The following is a 16,910-nucleotide window of genomic DNA, read 5'->3' as shown; positions in this document are numbered from 1 at the left end:
ACTGCTGACTGGCTCACTCTCTCCTCCCCCATCATAAGTGGACACGCCCCTACTGCTGACTGGCTCACTCTTTCCCCCCATCATGAGTGGACACGCCCCCTACCGCTGACTGGCTCACTCTCTCCTCCCCCATCATGAGTGGACACGCCCCTACTGCTGATTGGCTTACTCTCTCTCCCATCATGAGTGGACACGCCCCCTACTGCTGACTGGCTCACTCCTCCCCCATCATAGTGGACACGCCCCCTACTGCTGATTGGCTCACTCTCTCTCCTCCCCATCAGGAGACTGAAACATTGATTGCAGGTAGAAACTGTGAGGAATGGATATTTGGAGTGATAGGGATGAGGAGAGGGAACATCATGCCTCCTGATTTCAGTAGAATAAGTGATTGTATACACTCTCAGTGTCAGCAAGAGCTCAGGCTTACTGCATGTGTGTGTTTGTGTGTTATGTGCATCTGATTGTGTGAGTGTGTGAGTGTCTGATTTGTCCAATTAATCCCTCCCTGCGGATGTTCCTAGAATGCCCATCAGACACAGGAAGAGACCTGGCCAGGGTCAGATACACACACCCACACACATAGAGGCCTGTTTAGCATCACAAACACTCTAATCATCTTCTCTGCTGTGCTCAGAATATTTTAGTTCTTACATTGGTTCGTCTAACTCTAATCAATCACAGTATTGTATTTAATTATATTTCTGTCTTTTGCTCATTTGCTTTCTTAATTCAGTTTTTCTCTGCTTTAGTCTTTTTTGGCACTATTTGCCATGAAGCTTCTTTGAAATAGTATGCAAAAGTAACAATCATTATAGGTTCTTTTTTTTTTTAGCTATTTTTTTTTTTTTTACCATGAAAATGTCTTTTCTCACTCAGTATTGTCTTGTTTTTCAGTAAAACATTATAACATTCTTCAATCAAGATGCATTTAATTGAGAAGTGATACACTGACAAGATATCTCTTTTCTCTTTGAATTAAGTTTATTTTTCTGACCCCATTGGCAGATTTTTCTATACAATTTTGATAACATTATTTCAGACAACAAAACTTAATACCTGAAGTAATTTTGCTTCTTGAGAAAATTTGAAATTTTGACTGTAAAGCAATTTCTGCAAACCCTGATACTTCCATGGTCATGGTCAATAACCCTGATATTGCTGATATTTATGTATTGGATGCTCGCTGAGCTTTTAAGTGTTTGTTTGACCATGAAGCAAACCCCCTTCCACTCGCACATCCCGCTCACTCTCCCTGATTAAAGACCTTGGACTCGAGAGCAAATGTTAACCGGTCAGTATTTTGATGTCACAGGCGGGTTTGTGGTGGGTTTTATGGTTGGGAATACAAAATATAGGTGGTTTTTAATGTGTAGCTTTGCTGTACTCCTGAATGAATCAGAAATCATAGATCTTCATCTGTAACAATAACATGGGCATGATGAGCTTTTCAAGATGTTAGGTTAACATTTTATGGATGCAAAAAATCTACCTTTAAGCTTTTTGCAGTTCACATAAATGCAGCACACTCTCAAAAGGTACAAAAGCTGTCACTGGGGCTGTAACTTTGCAAAAGTACCTAAAGGGTGCATATTGGTACCTTAATGGTACATATAGCACCTAAAATGTACATTTTAGCACCTAAATGTCCATATTAGCACCTAAATGTGCATAATGGCACCTGAAATGTACATTTTAGCACCTAAATGTCCATATTAGCATCTAAAATGTACATTTTAACACCTAAATGTCCACATTAGCACCTAAAATGTTCATATCAGCACCTAAATGTCCATATTAGCACCAAAAATGTACATAAAACACATAAATGTCCATATTAGCACCTAAAATGTACATATTAGCACCTAAAATGTACATATCAGCACCTAAATGTCCATATTAGCAGCCAAAAATGTACATTAAAACACCTAAATGTCCACATTAGCACCTAAATGTCCATATTAGCACATAAAATGTACATATTAGCACCTAAAATACATATTAGCACCTTAATGTCCATATCAGCACCTAAATGTCCATATTAGCACCTAAAATGTACATTTTAACACCTACATGTCCACATTAGCACCTAAAATGTTCATATCAGCACCTAAATGTCCATATTAGCACCAAAAATGTACATAAAAACACCTAAATGTCCATATTAGCACCTAAAATGTACATATCAGCACCTAAATGTCCATATTAGCAGCCAAAAATGTACATTGAAACACCTAAATGTCCACATTAGCACCTAAATGTCCATATTAGCACCTAAAATGTCCATATTAGCACATAAAATGTACATATTAGCACCTAAAATACATATTAGCACCTTAATGTCCATATCAGCACCTAAATGTCCATATTAGCACCTAAAATGTCCATATTAGCACCTAAAATGTACATATTAGCACCTAAAATGGACAAAAGTTTTCCCTTTTGAAAAGGTACAGCCCCAGTGACGGCGTGTACCTTTTTTTCTGAGTGCAGGCTAGTTAACTAAAAGAAAAACAACATTTTTTGTCACTTAAAATAAAAATAAAATAATAATAATAATAAAAATAATTTTAATAAAACTATAATAGTAGCTCAATAACACTGGCATGCAGTGCGACATGACATTTTTGTAAAGTACAAATACTTCATGCAGTCTCTCGATTAATAAAAACTCATAAAACGGCTGGGATGATGATTATAAACAATTACAATAATGTTTTTAACTGCTTTCGATTGAGTATAGCATATCACACTGCATTGATTTGGTCTTATTAAATCATATGTTTAGCTCAATAAAACTAGTTAATCGAATGAAGCCATGACAAAATATCCCTGTAGATGTTCAGAATGTCCATCTCACTATTTTGCATTCAGTAAAAGTGAAGGACGACATTGACAGTCACATCTTCGTTTGTGTTCCGAATGAAAGTCAAATGCATGGTGTCCAGTCCACAAACTTATGACCATGTAATGCATCAAGCCACACCTCTCTCATTTGTGTTAGTGTGTGTGTGTGTGTGTGTGTGTGTGTGTGTGTGTGTGTGTGTGTATGTTGATGCGAGGGTACTCTTCTTCCACTTGTTGCTGAAGTTGCGCGTGTCAGTTTCATGAAGCCCCATCACTCACCAGATGTGGAGCACGAGCTCTCCCGATGTCTGACGAAGGCGAGGGTCTCCGTGCCTCCTCTTCTCTCTCCTCCTCCTCCTCCTCCTCTCCAGCTTCTGCCGGTCAGACTCCTCTCCCTCAGCCGTCAGGACCCCTGAAGCGGCGGGCATCTGCTCCACATCCACACACCGACCACCCGCACACCCGATCCAGAGACGCGTCTCCCGGCGGTCCGCTGGAGTTCATCACCAGGCGCTCGCCGGCGCGTCCCGGGCGATACAGCGGCGCGTCTCCAGAGCGTGATGGTCTCCAGAACCGCGGACAGCGACCCGCTGATGAGACGCGGCGCCCGGAGGAGGTGATCGAGACCCCGCACAGCTGCGCTCCACCGCACGCGTGAGTCAAACCCTCAGTCTGGGACTTTATAACATCTTATAACACAAGGCAGGAATATAGAAACGGACAGATGGAAAATCTGCTTAAAACTGCTTCATCTGGTCTATCTGTCAGTTACTGCACGTTTTCCAAGTCATAATGATTTAATATGACCAAATCAACTTGTTTGTACTTGTAGTAATTTTTAAGGATTGGTGGAGATAAAATTGGTCTTTAATGTAAGAACAGCATATTTTCACTTAGCCTATGCTGTAAAAGCCTAGCATACTGTAAAAGTGAAAATATGCTGTTCTTACATTAAAGAATATAGCTCTATATTTACTGTGGGATCGATTTAAAAGTTTTTTTCTTTATTTTTTTAATGCATGAATAACCTCAGTCAGGATTATTTTCATATGTGTTTTATTGCTCTCTAATTTTTCATAGAGATTTTCAGATGTCCACTTGAGTGGACAGCATGCATTTATGGGTTAAACTGAAGAGATACTGTATTAAACATAATACAATAATCAATAGATAGTGTGTGTATTTAACAAACTACACTCTAAAAAATGCTGGGTTGTTTCAACCCAAATTTGGGTCAAATATGGACAACAAACCCAAATGTTGGGTTAAAAATTTAATTTAAAATTAAAACGTTCTCTTTTAACTGTGGATTTTTTAATTACATTTTTATATCAACATTTGGGGTTGTCCATATTTGACCCAAATTTGGGTTAAAACAACCCAGCATTGTTTAGAGTGTAACTAATAAACTTATCAAATGTATACAAAAATATGAATGTGAAATATTGCAAAGACAATTGATCTTCATACAAGTTGAACTTCACGTATCTTTGATATCAGAACATGAGGATGTTTATTTTACCTGGAAGAGGATAGTATAATGCACTCTAAAAAATGCTGGGTTGTTTTAACCCAATTTTGGGTAAAATATGGACAAACCCAACTATTGGGTTAAAATTATCATTTAAAAATTTAACCCAATGGCTGGGTTTGTCCATATTTTACCCAAAATTGGGTTAAAACAACCCAGCATTTTTTAGAGTGTGTGTGGATATTCTGGATCAACTTGGCATTTCTGACTGACCATTGGCCATCTTGGTTTTGGGGGTGGGATGTGTGTGTGTGTGTGTGTGTCCACTGTGAATCCACTGTAGAGGTTGATGTCCAACTATGCCATCAAAACCCATGCAAATTCAAGAAGCATGCAGTTTTTAATTAAAAATTTAGCATTTATAGTATAATACATTTATACTATACACGTGTTCTGCACATTTTGGCCATTAATTAATAGAGCCCAACCAATAAAGGATTTTGAAGGCCGATACCGCTCATACCGGTACAAATATGTTTGGGTTTTAAAATCCGATATTCCGACATATCGGCGGAAATTTTTTTTGTTATTATATATTTTTAGGGAAACAGATTTCCCTAACATAGTTATTTGTATTTGTTTATGAGTTTTAACTAAAATAATATGATAAAGCATTTTAAAAGGAAACTTGTTTCTTTTATTGTCACAACAGAACAGAGGAACATCAAAATATATTACATTTCTGATAAATAAAATAATAATTACTCCCTACATTGCCTTATAAGCTACCTTATAAGTACAATGTCAGATACGTTTGATACTTTTTCTCTATGTCTAAATGTTCACTCCTCACTCTAACTTACATTTTACAATGCAGATAGATATGCTAGTTATAAATACAGTAATCATTACTTTATTTAGGCAGAAAAAGTTCATTGTGGTTTCCAGGCTCGTTAGCGGTCTTCCACTGATGATAGTGGCATTAGCCAACATTGTGGTTAGCTAGTCTATGATGAGCCATAATTTAGCAATAGATAACATCATACTGCAAATTGTAAAACATACATTTTCAATATAACAGGCCAAGGAGAGATGATTGAAGCGTGTTTTGTCCGTTTTTATTTTATTTTTGAAATATTCATTTATCGGCCATTATAACTGCCGATACCGATAGTTTGGAAAATGCCTAATATCGGCCGATAATATCGGCCTGGCTCTATTAAACGAACTATCACCTCAGTTTTTGTCACACATTTGTCAATTTAAGTTCTATTATTTGATAATAGTATAGATCTGATTTCGAAGGTGTTATGATTAGTGTTATAATAGATGTTATAATAGATTTCTGATGACGCTCTCCAGTACGATGCGCATGCGCTGATCATCGTCTTTGAGTTGGAGCAAAAATCAGGCCGAATCACCACGATAGGTCTTTAAACATTGATGTCTGACAGTATATTGATGTTTAGACGATAATTGTCTGAAAGTGTGTGTGATGTTGAAAGAGAGACAATGGGTTGTAGTTTTGTTTCTGGCCTGAAGACGCTGCCTCCAGCCTGAGATGAAAACAATAATAATAACCTGCCAAAATATTCCAGACAAGCTGCCCGTGTCATCATCTGATCCGCTCCAGCGGTAATGATACCGCAGGCAGAATCAGATCTTCATTAATCTCCATGTCAATCTCCAGATGAGACTCGACTTGAACATGACTGGAATTATTTTCTAAAGGCCTCTCCCAAATATAAGGACTCTGTCATCATTTAGGCCTACTCCCCTTTATGTCCATATAAAGCTGTATGACTGTCTTTCTTGAAACAAAAAAGAAGAAATTGAAAAATGTTCTTGCTGATTTTCTTCTTTTTTCGCTCTAATAGTTCACTAAGTACCATAACAGTCTCCATATGACTTATTGACTACACTCAAAGTCTTCTTAAGTCATGCAAGCTTTATGTGAAAAACAGACCAAAATTGCTTTTTGTACTTTTGGGAGCTTGTCCTTGGTCACTATTTACTTTCATTGTGTAGAAAAGAGTGGTGTGAAAATGAGCCCCATCTTGTTGAGAATGAGGGCAATGTTTCAATTACAGAAGAGTAACAATCAATAATACACTCACTTAAAGGATTATTAGGAACAGCACACTAATACTGTGTTTGACCCCCAGAACTGCCTTAATTCTACGTGGCATTGATTCAACAAGGTGCTGAAAGCGTTTTTTTAGAAATGTTGACCCATATTGATCGGATCGCATCTTGCAGTTGATGGAGATTTGTGGGACGCACATCCAGGGCCACCACATCCCAAAGATGCTCTATTGGGTTGAGATCTGGTGACTGTGGCGGCCATTTTAGTACAGTCAACTCATTGACATGTTCAAGAAACCAATGATTCGAGCTTTGTGACATGGTGCATTATCCTGCTGGAAGTAGACATCAGAGGATGGGGACATGGTGGTCATAAAGGGATGGACATGGTCAGAAACAATGCTCAGGCATTTAAACGATGCCCGATTGGCACTAAGGGGCCTAAAGTGTGCCAAGAAAACATCCCCCACACCATTACACCACCACCACCAGCCTGCACAGTGGGAACAAGGCATGATGGATCCATGTTCTCATTCTGTTTACGCCAAATTCTGACTAATGTCTCAACAGAAATCGAGACTCATCAGACCAGGCAACATTTTTCCAGTCTTCAACAGTCCAATTTTGGTGAGCTCTTGCAAATTGACGCCTCTTTTTCCTATTTGTAGTGTAGATGAGTGGTACCCGGTGGGGTCTTCTGCTGTTGTAGCCCATCCGCCTCAAGGTTGTGTGTGTTGTGGCTTCACAAATGCTTTGCTGAATACCTCGGTTGTAACGAGTGGTTATTTCAGTCAAAGTCGCTCTTCTATCAGCTTGAATCAGTCGGCCCATTCTCCTCTGACCTCTAGGATCAACAAGGCATTTTGGCCCACAGGACTGCCTCATACTGGATGTTTTTCCCTTTTCACAGCATTCTTTGTAAACCCTAGAAATGGTTGTGTGTGAAAATCCCAGTAACTGAGCAGATTGTGAAATACTCAGACACCAACAACCATGCCACGCTCAAAATCCCTTAAATCCCCTTTCTTTATCATTCTGACATTCAGTTTGGAGTTCATGAGATTGTCTTGACCAGGACCACACCCCTAAACGCATTGAAGCAACTGCCATGTGATTGGTTGATTAGATAATTGCATTAATGAGAAATCGAACAGGTGTTCCTAATAATCCTTTAGGTGAGTGAAGATACAAAAAAGGAACAAAAACAACAAAAACAGTTCCTCGCTTTTGTATTTTCCAATATAGAGAGCTTTGCTCCTCCTCCCCTACTTCAGATTGGTTAGAATAAGCCACACCCATCTACAAATGCATTATTATCAATAAAACCTGTGAATACAGAAAGGTACTGCTAAATGGTTCAGTCTGATACAAAATGCACTATATAACTATCCAACCCGATCTCACGGAATTCGTACGAATTTTACGAGGTGGCTAATTCGTAACAATTCATACGACCTCACTCGTACAAATTAGTACGATTTTGCTAAATCGTACATATTTTACGAATTGGCCAATTTGTATGAATTCGTACGAATGACCTACCCCTGACCCCGCCCCTAAACCTAACCATCACGTGGGTTTAGACAAATCGTATGAATTCGTACGAGTGAGGTCGTACGAATTAGCCACTTTTTAATCACTCGTACGAATTGGTCGTGAGATAGCGTAGAACTATCAGATAATTATGTATTCCTATCCTTAGATTATTGTACGGTTAGAGTAGCAACATGCCCAGATTGAACTGGTGAAGTGCACTATGTAGAGTGTTTCAGGAAGGTGCCTTAGAAGGGAGCAGCTTGTGTATTACACTCTAAAAAAATGCTGGGTTGTTTCAACCCAAATTTGGGTCAAATATGGACAAACCCAAATGTTGGGTTAAAAAATGTCATAAAAAAATGTACAGCTGAAAGTTGGGGTAAAAGTTTTAACCCAACATTAGGGTTGGTCCATATTTGACCCAAATTTGAGTTGAAACAACCCAGCATTTTTTTAGAGTGTACACTGTAAAAATGAATATGCTTTATCTAATCAATAAAATTGTGGCAACAGATTACAAGCAATATTATTTATTAAATTGAACAAATTAGAATTGAGTAATAGTTAATCAAATTAATATTCTAATTAATTCTAATTTGTACAATTTAATTAATAATATTGCTTGTAATATGTTGCCACAATTTTATTGATCAGATAAAGCATATTATTTGTTCAGTGTAGGCTATGTTTGTGCTCTTGTGTGTTAGTAAGTAAGAGCCGGACACTTCCAGTGTTTATTTAATATTATGTAAATACGTTATCGTGTTTATTAATGTTTGAAATCTCTAGTCACGTCCCTCTTCCTCATTTTTTCTCTTCATTTTTCCCCCACGCAGCATAAAATATCAACAGAACCTCCATCATTTCAAAGCGTTCGTAAAGAGGATCATCCCTTCTTTTATCTCAGCCTTTCCGCTCCGTTTCATCGTTCTCCCTTCTCCGGCTTGTAGTCTTCCTCTCTCTCTCATTGTGATTCCAGCTGGTGCTTTCATTCTTTGTGCTGATGAGGAGCAAACGCTCCATCTTTATGCTGATGCTGGTACAAGAGAGCCGCGAGAAAATGAGCGGTGATCTATACAGTCGGATGAAAGGAGAGAAACAAAACTTTGCATATTATTCTTTCTCTGTGAGTGTGTGCCTGTGGAGATAACAGACTTTTTCTCCGTATGGATGGGCTCATAATTCATTCCCTGTTTAAACATCACTCATATTAACATCACCCTAACCTGTCAGATCAGACTCAAGCACATATAGTCATTAAAGCAGACGCGTGTTACGCATGCTAAGAGGATCCAGCATGTGAATAATTGTTTTATTTATGTTTACATGGACACCTTTTGTTTTAAATTGATGAATCCGAACGTAGCGTTTACATGAACGCTAAATAAAGAGATTGATGTGAGATTAAACCTTACAATCGGATTTAGATATTTGACATGGGCAAACTGCACCAATATACAGAGTTTCGAGTTTCTGCTGTTGTTACATAACCATCCTCCTTTTCTTCATTTTAAAAAGCAAACTTAATATTTATCTAATTTGGGTCCTAATTAGGAGACACTGAGCAAACAAAGCTTTGTGCTGTGCTGCTTACGTTATCAAGCAGTAAAAACTGTCCTTTTCACACATAGTCCTATAATGTGATTGCAAACAGATTGAGTTAAAAACATTTGCTGATAATTTACTCGCCCCCATGTCATCCAAGATGTCCACGTCTTTCTTTCTTCAGTCGAAAAGAAATTAAGATTTTAGGATTTTATTCTCCATATAATGGACTTCAATGGGGTCCAAACGGTTCAAGGTCCAAATGAGAGTTTCAGTGCAGCTTCAAAGGGCTTTAAACGATTCCAGACGATGAATAAGGGTCTTATCTAGCGAAACGATCGCTCATTTAAAAAATAAATAACAAAGTTTAAGTTTAAGGAGCACAAATGCTCGCCTTGCTCTGTTCTGTGATGCGCGTTCGTGACTCTCCTGTTCGAACTCGTTCATCAAAATTAACTAATCTTTTCTCGTTCGTTGAATGAACCAAATGACACGAAAAAAGATTTGTTCATTTTGATAAACGAGTTTGAACAGGAGAGTCACGAACGCGCATCACAGAACAAGGCAAGGCTTTTTTTCTTAAATTAGCGATCGTTTCGCTAGATAAGACCCTTATTCATCGTCTGGTGTCGTTTAAAGCCCTTTGAAACTGCACTGAAACTCTCATTTGGACCTTGAACCGTTTGGACCCCATTGAAGTCCATTATATGGAGAAAAATCCTGGAATGTTTCATTTCTTTTCGACTGAAGAAATAAAGACGTGGACATCTTGGATGGGGGTGAGTAAATTATCAGCAAAAGTTAAATTACTCTTAAGTAAACAATTCTTCAAATCTATTCCATTTGTTGCCACTAGAAACACACAGGTTTAATCAAACACAGCTAAAAGCGAAACTCAGATAGAGAGACAGACGTATCTTGAGGATCTTCATGACCTCACACACACAGAGCTGTCTATCTGCGCTCCGCATGGCTCCCTCTCTTGAGTGCGACGCTCTTTCATGTCCCTCAGGGAACTCGCACTGTTTGAATTGGTTCCATTTTCACCCTGCGTTTGATGTGTCAGAGCGCCGTGTAATCATCTTTCCCATGTCTTTTTTTATCACTTTAGCCTTTTATCCGTCTCTGAGGAGCAGTGTCAGTTAACTGCTGGGCCAACCCACTGTAGACATAACTGCAATATTACATTTTGTGAAGAAAGTGGTTTCCAAGAGCATTGTAAATGGTTCTTGCCTGGGACATTATGTGGCTAGGGTGTCACTTGAAGAATCATTTACAAACGATACAGGACGACACGCGCTGATTTCATACTTAGTTTTAGAGATTTGATCACACCACACATATAAATATCAGCAACAATAATAGTTATGCTTGACTTAACCCTTGTGCATCCTTATGGACATTTTTGTCCTTTTCAGTTTTGTTTTTTTGATCACTTTGCCTGTGTTAAAGCTAACTGCAAAAAACTTGGCACAGGTGTGTATTTTTATTGGAATTTTACTATTTCACCGTCATTTTCATAAAAAAATATTTTTTTGCATTAGGTACCTCTCAAAAATGTCCCCATTGAAACCCATTAAAACTGCCATTTTTAATCCCCGGTTCAGTTAAATATAAAATTATGCAATCTTTGTTAAGAGGCTTTCATTCTGATGGCAAGGCTTCAAAATTTTATTTTTTTACTATTTTTTTATCAGATGGTGTCATTTTTTTTTTTAAGTTTGGCCTATAAAACAAATATCGCTTTATTCCTGTTTTCTGGTTCGGCATATTATAGAGCCAACTGGATAAATTATGCAACAATATTTGTGTGGGTGTGTTGGTATGGATGTCAGAGTGTGCTTAGTGTGTGTGTTATAAAAAAATATGTATGTGTGTGCGCATGTGAGAGAGAAAAACTGCAAATAACAAATCCAATCACTGTGAGCTCCAGTGGGGTTTTGCTGCCACCCAATGGGGAAAATATGTTACTACGCCCAAACAAACTGTTACCGAAAGCTCATTTTTTGAGATATCATCCTCAAATTTGGAACACAACCTAATTAGATTTATGGCTTTGATTTTATTGCAGTTTTGAGTTCAACCTGATTTAAAAAATATTTTATATAAAATATTTTTTATAAATAATTTTCATAAACTTATACCTATATATCTTTTTTTTTGGGATTTACTTATTATTATTTTTTTACAGCAATAATCTACAAAGGGTCTTCTTTAAAATGATACCAAATTTAACTCTGTGCTCCAAAGCGTCACATTTTTATGACAGTTTTTTGACATGGACATTTTTGTCCTCTTTTTACCCATGTGTAACTTTTTTTAATTGATGCACAAGGGTTTATAAATGCCACTAATTAGCAACACACGCTTCATTGATGAGCCTGGTAAACTTTATATTTTCTCTCTCTGGGTTTATTTTGTATTTGTGTGTATTTTCATAAAAGCAGACGGTGTTTTTGGTTGTGAATTGCTGCAATTTGCTGTGAAATATCTCACCCTGAGACAGATTTTGAGAGCATTTTGAAATGTTCAGAGCAGCACAGCATGTACCAGACGACATATTGATCTGCTCACTGCACATGTATGTTTTATGTGTGCATATTTCCATTTACAATGCTGCATAAGCGTGTGTGTGTGTGTAATGGTCAGTGCTGAGTAAATGGACTTTCTCCAGAGCACTTTTCTATGTGTGCAATTTCAGACAAGACTGTGATAAAGATGACAAAAATTGATATGCTTTTTAAACATATAGCATCTGCATTTTACAATCATCATGTCATTTTTAAAGTGTGTTATATATATATATATATATATATATACACACTCTAACTCTCATCTAGAAATAATAAAACACTGTGTTGTCTCGCAAAATTGTTGAAATCATGGCAATTTCTTAGCTTTTGGTCCCACTCTTGAACATTACATGCGTGAGAGTGTGAGATCCATAAAGCTGCAACCCCGAGCTGATCTCTGATGTCATTGATTATTGGTCCAATCATAGGTCAGATTGACTCCTGTGGCGTGGAAGGCCAATTTAGCAACTTTGAAAAGCAGAGCTGTGATTGGCTGTTTTAAGCTGTCTATTGACAAACAGTCATGGATTGAATCTCGTGCTGTGTATCGAACTGAGTGTGTTTTATTCAACTAGTCTGCTCTTTTTAACACTTTTACAGCTTTGTGTTGTTTTACTATTTTATCATAGTAATTATTTGGTAACACTTTACAATAAGGTTCATTTATTAAACATAGTTAATGTATTAAGTAACATGAGCAATACATTTGTTACTGTTTTTGTTCATCTTTGCTAACGTTAGTTAATACAAATCCAGTATTATTTGTATTACAAATTAGTATCCAGTATCACACCAGTATTACAAATTCATTATTTGTTCATGTTAGTTCACAGTGCATTAACTAATGTTAACAAGATTTTAATAAAGTATTAGTAATTGTTGAAATTAACATTATCAAAGATGAACAAATTCTGAAGAAGTATTGTTCATTCTTGTAGTTAACTAATGAACCTTATTGTAAAGTGTTACCAATTATTTTTATATTTTCCTTTTCATTCAAATACTGTGTTTTTATTTGTATTTTTGTAATGTATATATTTTAGTACTTCAACTAAATGGAAATTTTACCTTTCCAACAACTACGTTTTTTATACTCTTTTTTTTAGCTTTTTAGGTAACAACAGTAAAATCAAGTCAGATGAGCTTTATTGTTATACTATATGTAGAGACATGTATGTGTTACATATATAAAGATAATAAATCTAACTAAAAATAAACATATCTGATATAAATACTGTTCTTTATCTCAGTTAAATGGTATAGCAGACAAAATGACTATTTTCTTTCTTATGATGCTCCTGTGCATGCTATTGAACTGTGAAAATAGCTTTACATGCATGCAATGTAAAACACACTTTATTTTTTTCGTAATATCCACGGCAGCATCAGCTCTTTCCTCTCAGAGTCTGAAATGGTTTGATCAAGGATTCAGTCTCTCTAAGCCCCGCCTCTCTGAGAGATGCTCTGCTGTGGTTGGTCTAGTCGCCCAGTCTGTTGTGATTGGTCGACCACGTACAGGGCGTGTCTGAAACCAAATGTTCATTAGCATATCTGAATCTCAACTCTTCCACAGTGATACAGTGAACAGTGAAAAACAGCGTCAACAACAAAGATACAACTAGTGTTTGTGGGCGGGGCAAAGCAGACTGTTCAGCCAATGAAGACCATAGGGTAGCATTATGCAAATTAGTTACAAACCCCAGAAAGTGACTCGTTTCATGCAATTCAGAATCATTTGGGACACAATAACTCAAATAATAAATGCACTTTGACCTTTGAAACGGAGCTTTTACATTTACAAACATCTCTTCGTGAAAGGTAATAGTGTAGTACACTGTAAAAAATATTGTTGGTTTAACTTAAAAAAGTAAGTGACCTGGTTGCCTCAAAATTTTAAGTTCATTGAACTGGAAAAAGTGAGTTAATACAATAAAGGAGAATGATTTAATCATCAGAAACTCAAAATTATATGTTATCTGAACTAAATAAATTATTTAAGTTGATTTGACAAAATAAAAAATATTGTGATTACTACACTGTAAAAAAAAATATTGTTGGTTTAACTTAAAAAAAGCAAGTAACCTGGGTTGCCTTAAAATTTTAAGTTGATTGAACTGGAAAAAGTGAGTTAATATAATGAAGGAGATTAATTTAACCATCAGAAACTCAAAATAATAAGTCATCTCAACTAAATAAATTATTATAAAGTTTATTTGACAAAAGAAAATATGTTGTGATAACAAATCTTGAAAATATTTTTTTTACAGTGTAGGGACACTTTAATTTTATTGATGGATGAAGCCATTAAATATTCTGTATCCAATTACAAATAATATAGATCGCGACTAAGTGTTCTTTACTAATTTGTTTTTCAATTTTTCCTCAGGTCAGAGGTCATGAATCGCAGACACACCACCCTGCGAGAGAAGGGCCGTCGCCAGGCCATCCGAGGCCCCGCGTACATGTTCAACGAACGCGGCTCCAGCCTCACGGTGGAGGAGGAGCGTTTCCTCGACGCCGCGGAGTACGGGAACATCCCCGTCGTCCGCAAGATGCTGGACGAGTCCAAAACGCTCAACTTCAACTGCGTGGACTACATGGGTCAAAACGCGTTACAGCTGGCAGTGGGCAATGAGCACCTGGAGGTCACAGAGCTCCTCCTGAAGAAAGATGGGATGGCCCGCGTGGGCGACGCGCTTCTTTTAGCGATCAGCAAAGGGTACGTGCGAATCGTGGAGGCCATTTTGGCTCATCCGGCGTTCGCGGGCGGTTTGAGACTGACTTTGAGCCCGCTGGAGCAGGAGCTGCGGGACGACGACTTCTACGCCTACGACGAGGACGGGACGCGTTTTTCTCACGACGTGACGCCGGTGATTCTGGCCGCTCACTGTCAGGAGTACGAGATCGTGCACATCCTGCTGATGAAGGGCGCCAGGATCGAGCGACCGCACGACTACTTCTGCAAGTGCTACGAGTGCACGGAGAAACAGAGACGCGACTCTTTCAGTCACTCCAGATCGCGCATGAACGCGTACAAAGGGCTCGCCAGCGCCGCCTACCTGTCGCTGTCCAGCGAAGATCCCGTACTGACGGCTCTGGAGCTCAGCAACGAACTCGCGCGACTCGCCAACATTGAGACGGAGTTTAAGGTGAGAAATATGATATTATTATTACTATTATTAAGTTTTACAATACGGGTGCACTAATATGCATTAATTTATGCTTAACTAATGCACAGATAATCATGAGTTAATGTATAACTAATGATCATTAATTAATGATTACTGCATCTGATTAAGAGTCTATATGATTAATAAATTAAGTAATACACGAATTTCTATTAATTCAACGTGCCATTGTGTATTAATTCCTTAATAACATATTTTATTAATAGTGTAAATTAATGTGTTAATTACCACAATTAGTCAAAGCTATGCACTTCAACTTCTAGTTATCTGCTTTAATTAATCATTAGCTAATGATTTGCAAAGGGATCATTTTGCTATGACTTTACTTGATGGGGCACATCATTATTAACTAGTCATTTAGTAATTGTAGTAATTCGCACATGAATTTGCACTAACAATGTATTAATGCATATTAGTGTACCTGTCATATTATCTGGAAGTTGAAATACAAGGCTTTGGCTCATACTGGTAATAAACATATTTATTGACACCATTAGTTAAAAAAAATGAGTAATTATGGAATTAATCCACAATTACATATTTAATTAATAACAATTCATGTATGAACTAATACATCATACTCTTAATTAGTTCCTAATGTGGTAATCATTAATGAATAGCTTAAATAATCATTAGTAACACATTAATTCAGTATTATCTGGGCATTAGTTAAGCATGAATTAATGCTTATTAGTGCACCCGTATTGTAAAGTGTTACCAGTTTGGTAAGATAGGGACAGATACAAATAACATAGATACACTTTGACAGTAATCTGATGCATGTATCATAATGTTTTTAGCCATAGCTAATTTACAACACTTGTTCCTAGAAGGGCTTTTTGGTCAAATGTAGTACAAAGATAAAAATTGCAGTACAATTACTAGAACCAGAACATGTTTCAGCAGTTTTGTGTGGTGTGAGTTGCTGGTGATTTTCCACATCACCTCAGTGGCGTTGAGGTCAGGACTCTTGATTTAGTCCGTTCTGTTTTTTTGGGGTTTTTTTTTTCCAGTTCTGTTGAGCTTTAGTTGGCTGACAGATTGCAAACTTAAACTCATTTTCCGTTGAAGATAGCGAGATTTCCAGGACCCGAGGGAGCAAAGCAGCTCTGACCCATGCCAGCTTGAGGTTTAGATGTTGACGTGGTCTGATTTAGTGTCTTGTTATGCGCAGAGGGATTTTGAGATCTTGCGTTGGAGGAATGATTCACATCAGGCATTGCTTCTGGTCAATAGCAAACTCACATTTTGTGAGTGTTTTTTTAATAATATCATTAACATTGACTCATTGACTTTTGAATATCGACGCTTTGGGAATGTCAAGGTCATATTTGATCACATATGAAAAAAATAGGCATTTAATAGATATAATGTATAATATAATGGCATAAAAATGTAATATATAGTGTGTGCATGTTATAAAAAATATATTATATTTTAGTATTATTTTGCAAATAAGAAATGAAGCCTATTTTAAGTCCCCTTTTTTACTTATGGACATTAATGTAATCCAAAACTAAACTCAATACAAACTAATACTACTATTATGTGTGTAAGTTTAAATAATATAGAACTATTTTTATTAAAATAATTAAATATATTGTAATTAAATATAAATATAATAATATGTAATACCTATGAAATAATATATATATATATATATAT

At 37.0% G+C, this 16,910-nt stretch overlaps 1 protein-coding gene across 4 annotated transcripts in view; it reads left to right on the top strand.

Annotated features, from left to right (window-relative positions):
• The window catches only part of trpc7b (transient receptor potential cation channel, subfamily C, member 7b), a 68,046-nt gene that overhangs the window by 4,641 nt on the left and 46,495 nt on the right, over window positions 1–16,910 (top strand). For 2 of the 4 annotated variants that reach the window (XM_089135104.1, XM_039654901.2), the window contains 2 exons: window positions 3,091–3,501; window positions 14,444–15,206. In XM_089135104.1, coding sequence (XP_088991230.1) covers window positions 3,152–3,501; window positions 14,444–15,206 — 1,113 coding nt within the window. In that variant the 5' untranslated portion in view covers window positions 3,091–3,151. Of the gene's footprint in view, window positions 1–2,573; window positions 3,502–14,443; window positions 15,207–16,910 lie in introns of those variants that run through there. The other 2 variants (XM_039654902.2, XM_089135105.1) reach the window with 2 other exon arrangements.

This window comes from Pimephales promelas, chromosome 9 (assembly GCF_988280905.1).
Source record: "Pimephales promelas chromosome 9, fPimPro1.hap1.1, whole genome shotgun sequence".
Taxonomy (NCBI): Eukaryota; Metazoa; Chordata; class Actinopteri; order Cypriniformes; family Leuciscidae; genus Pimephales; species Pimephales promelas.
This window is presented reverse-complemented; position numbering and strand designations above follow the sequence as displayed.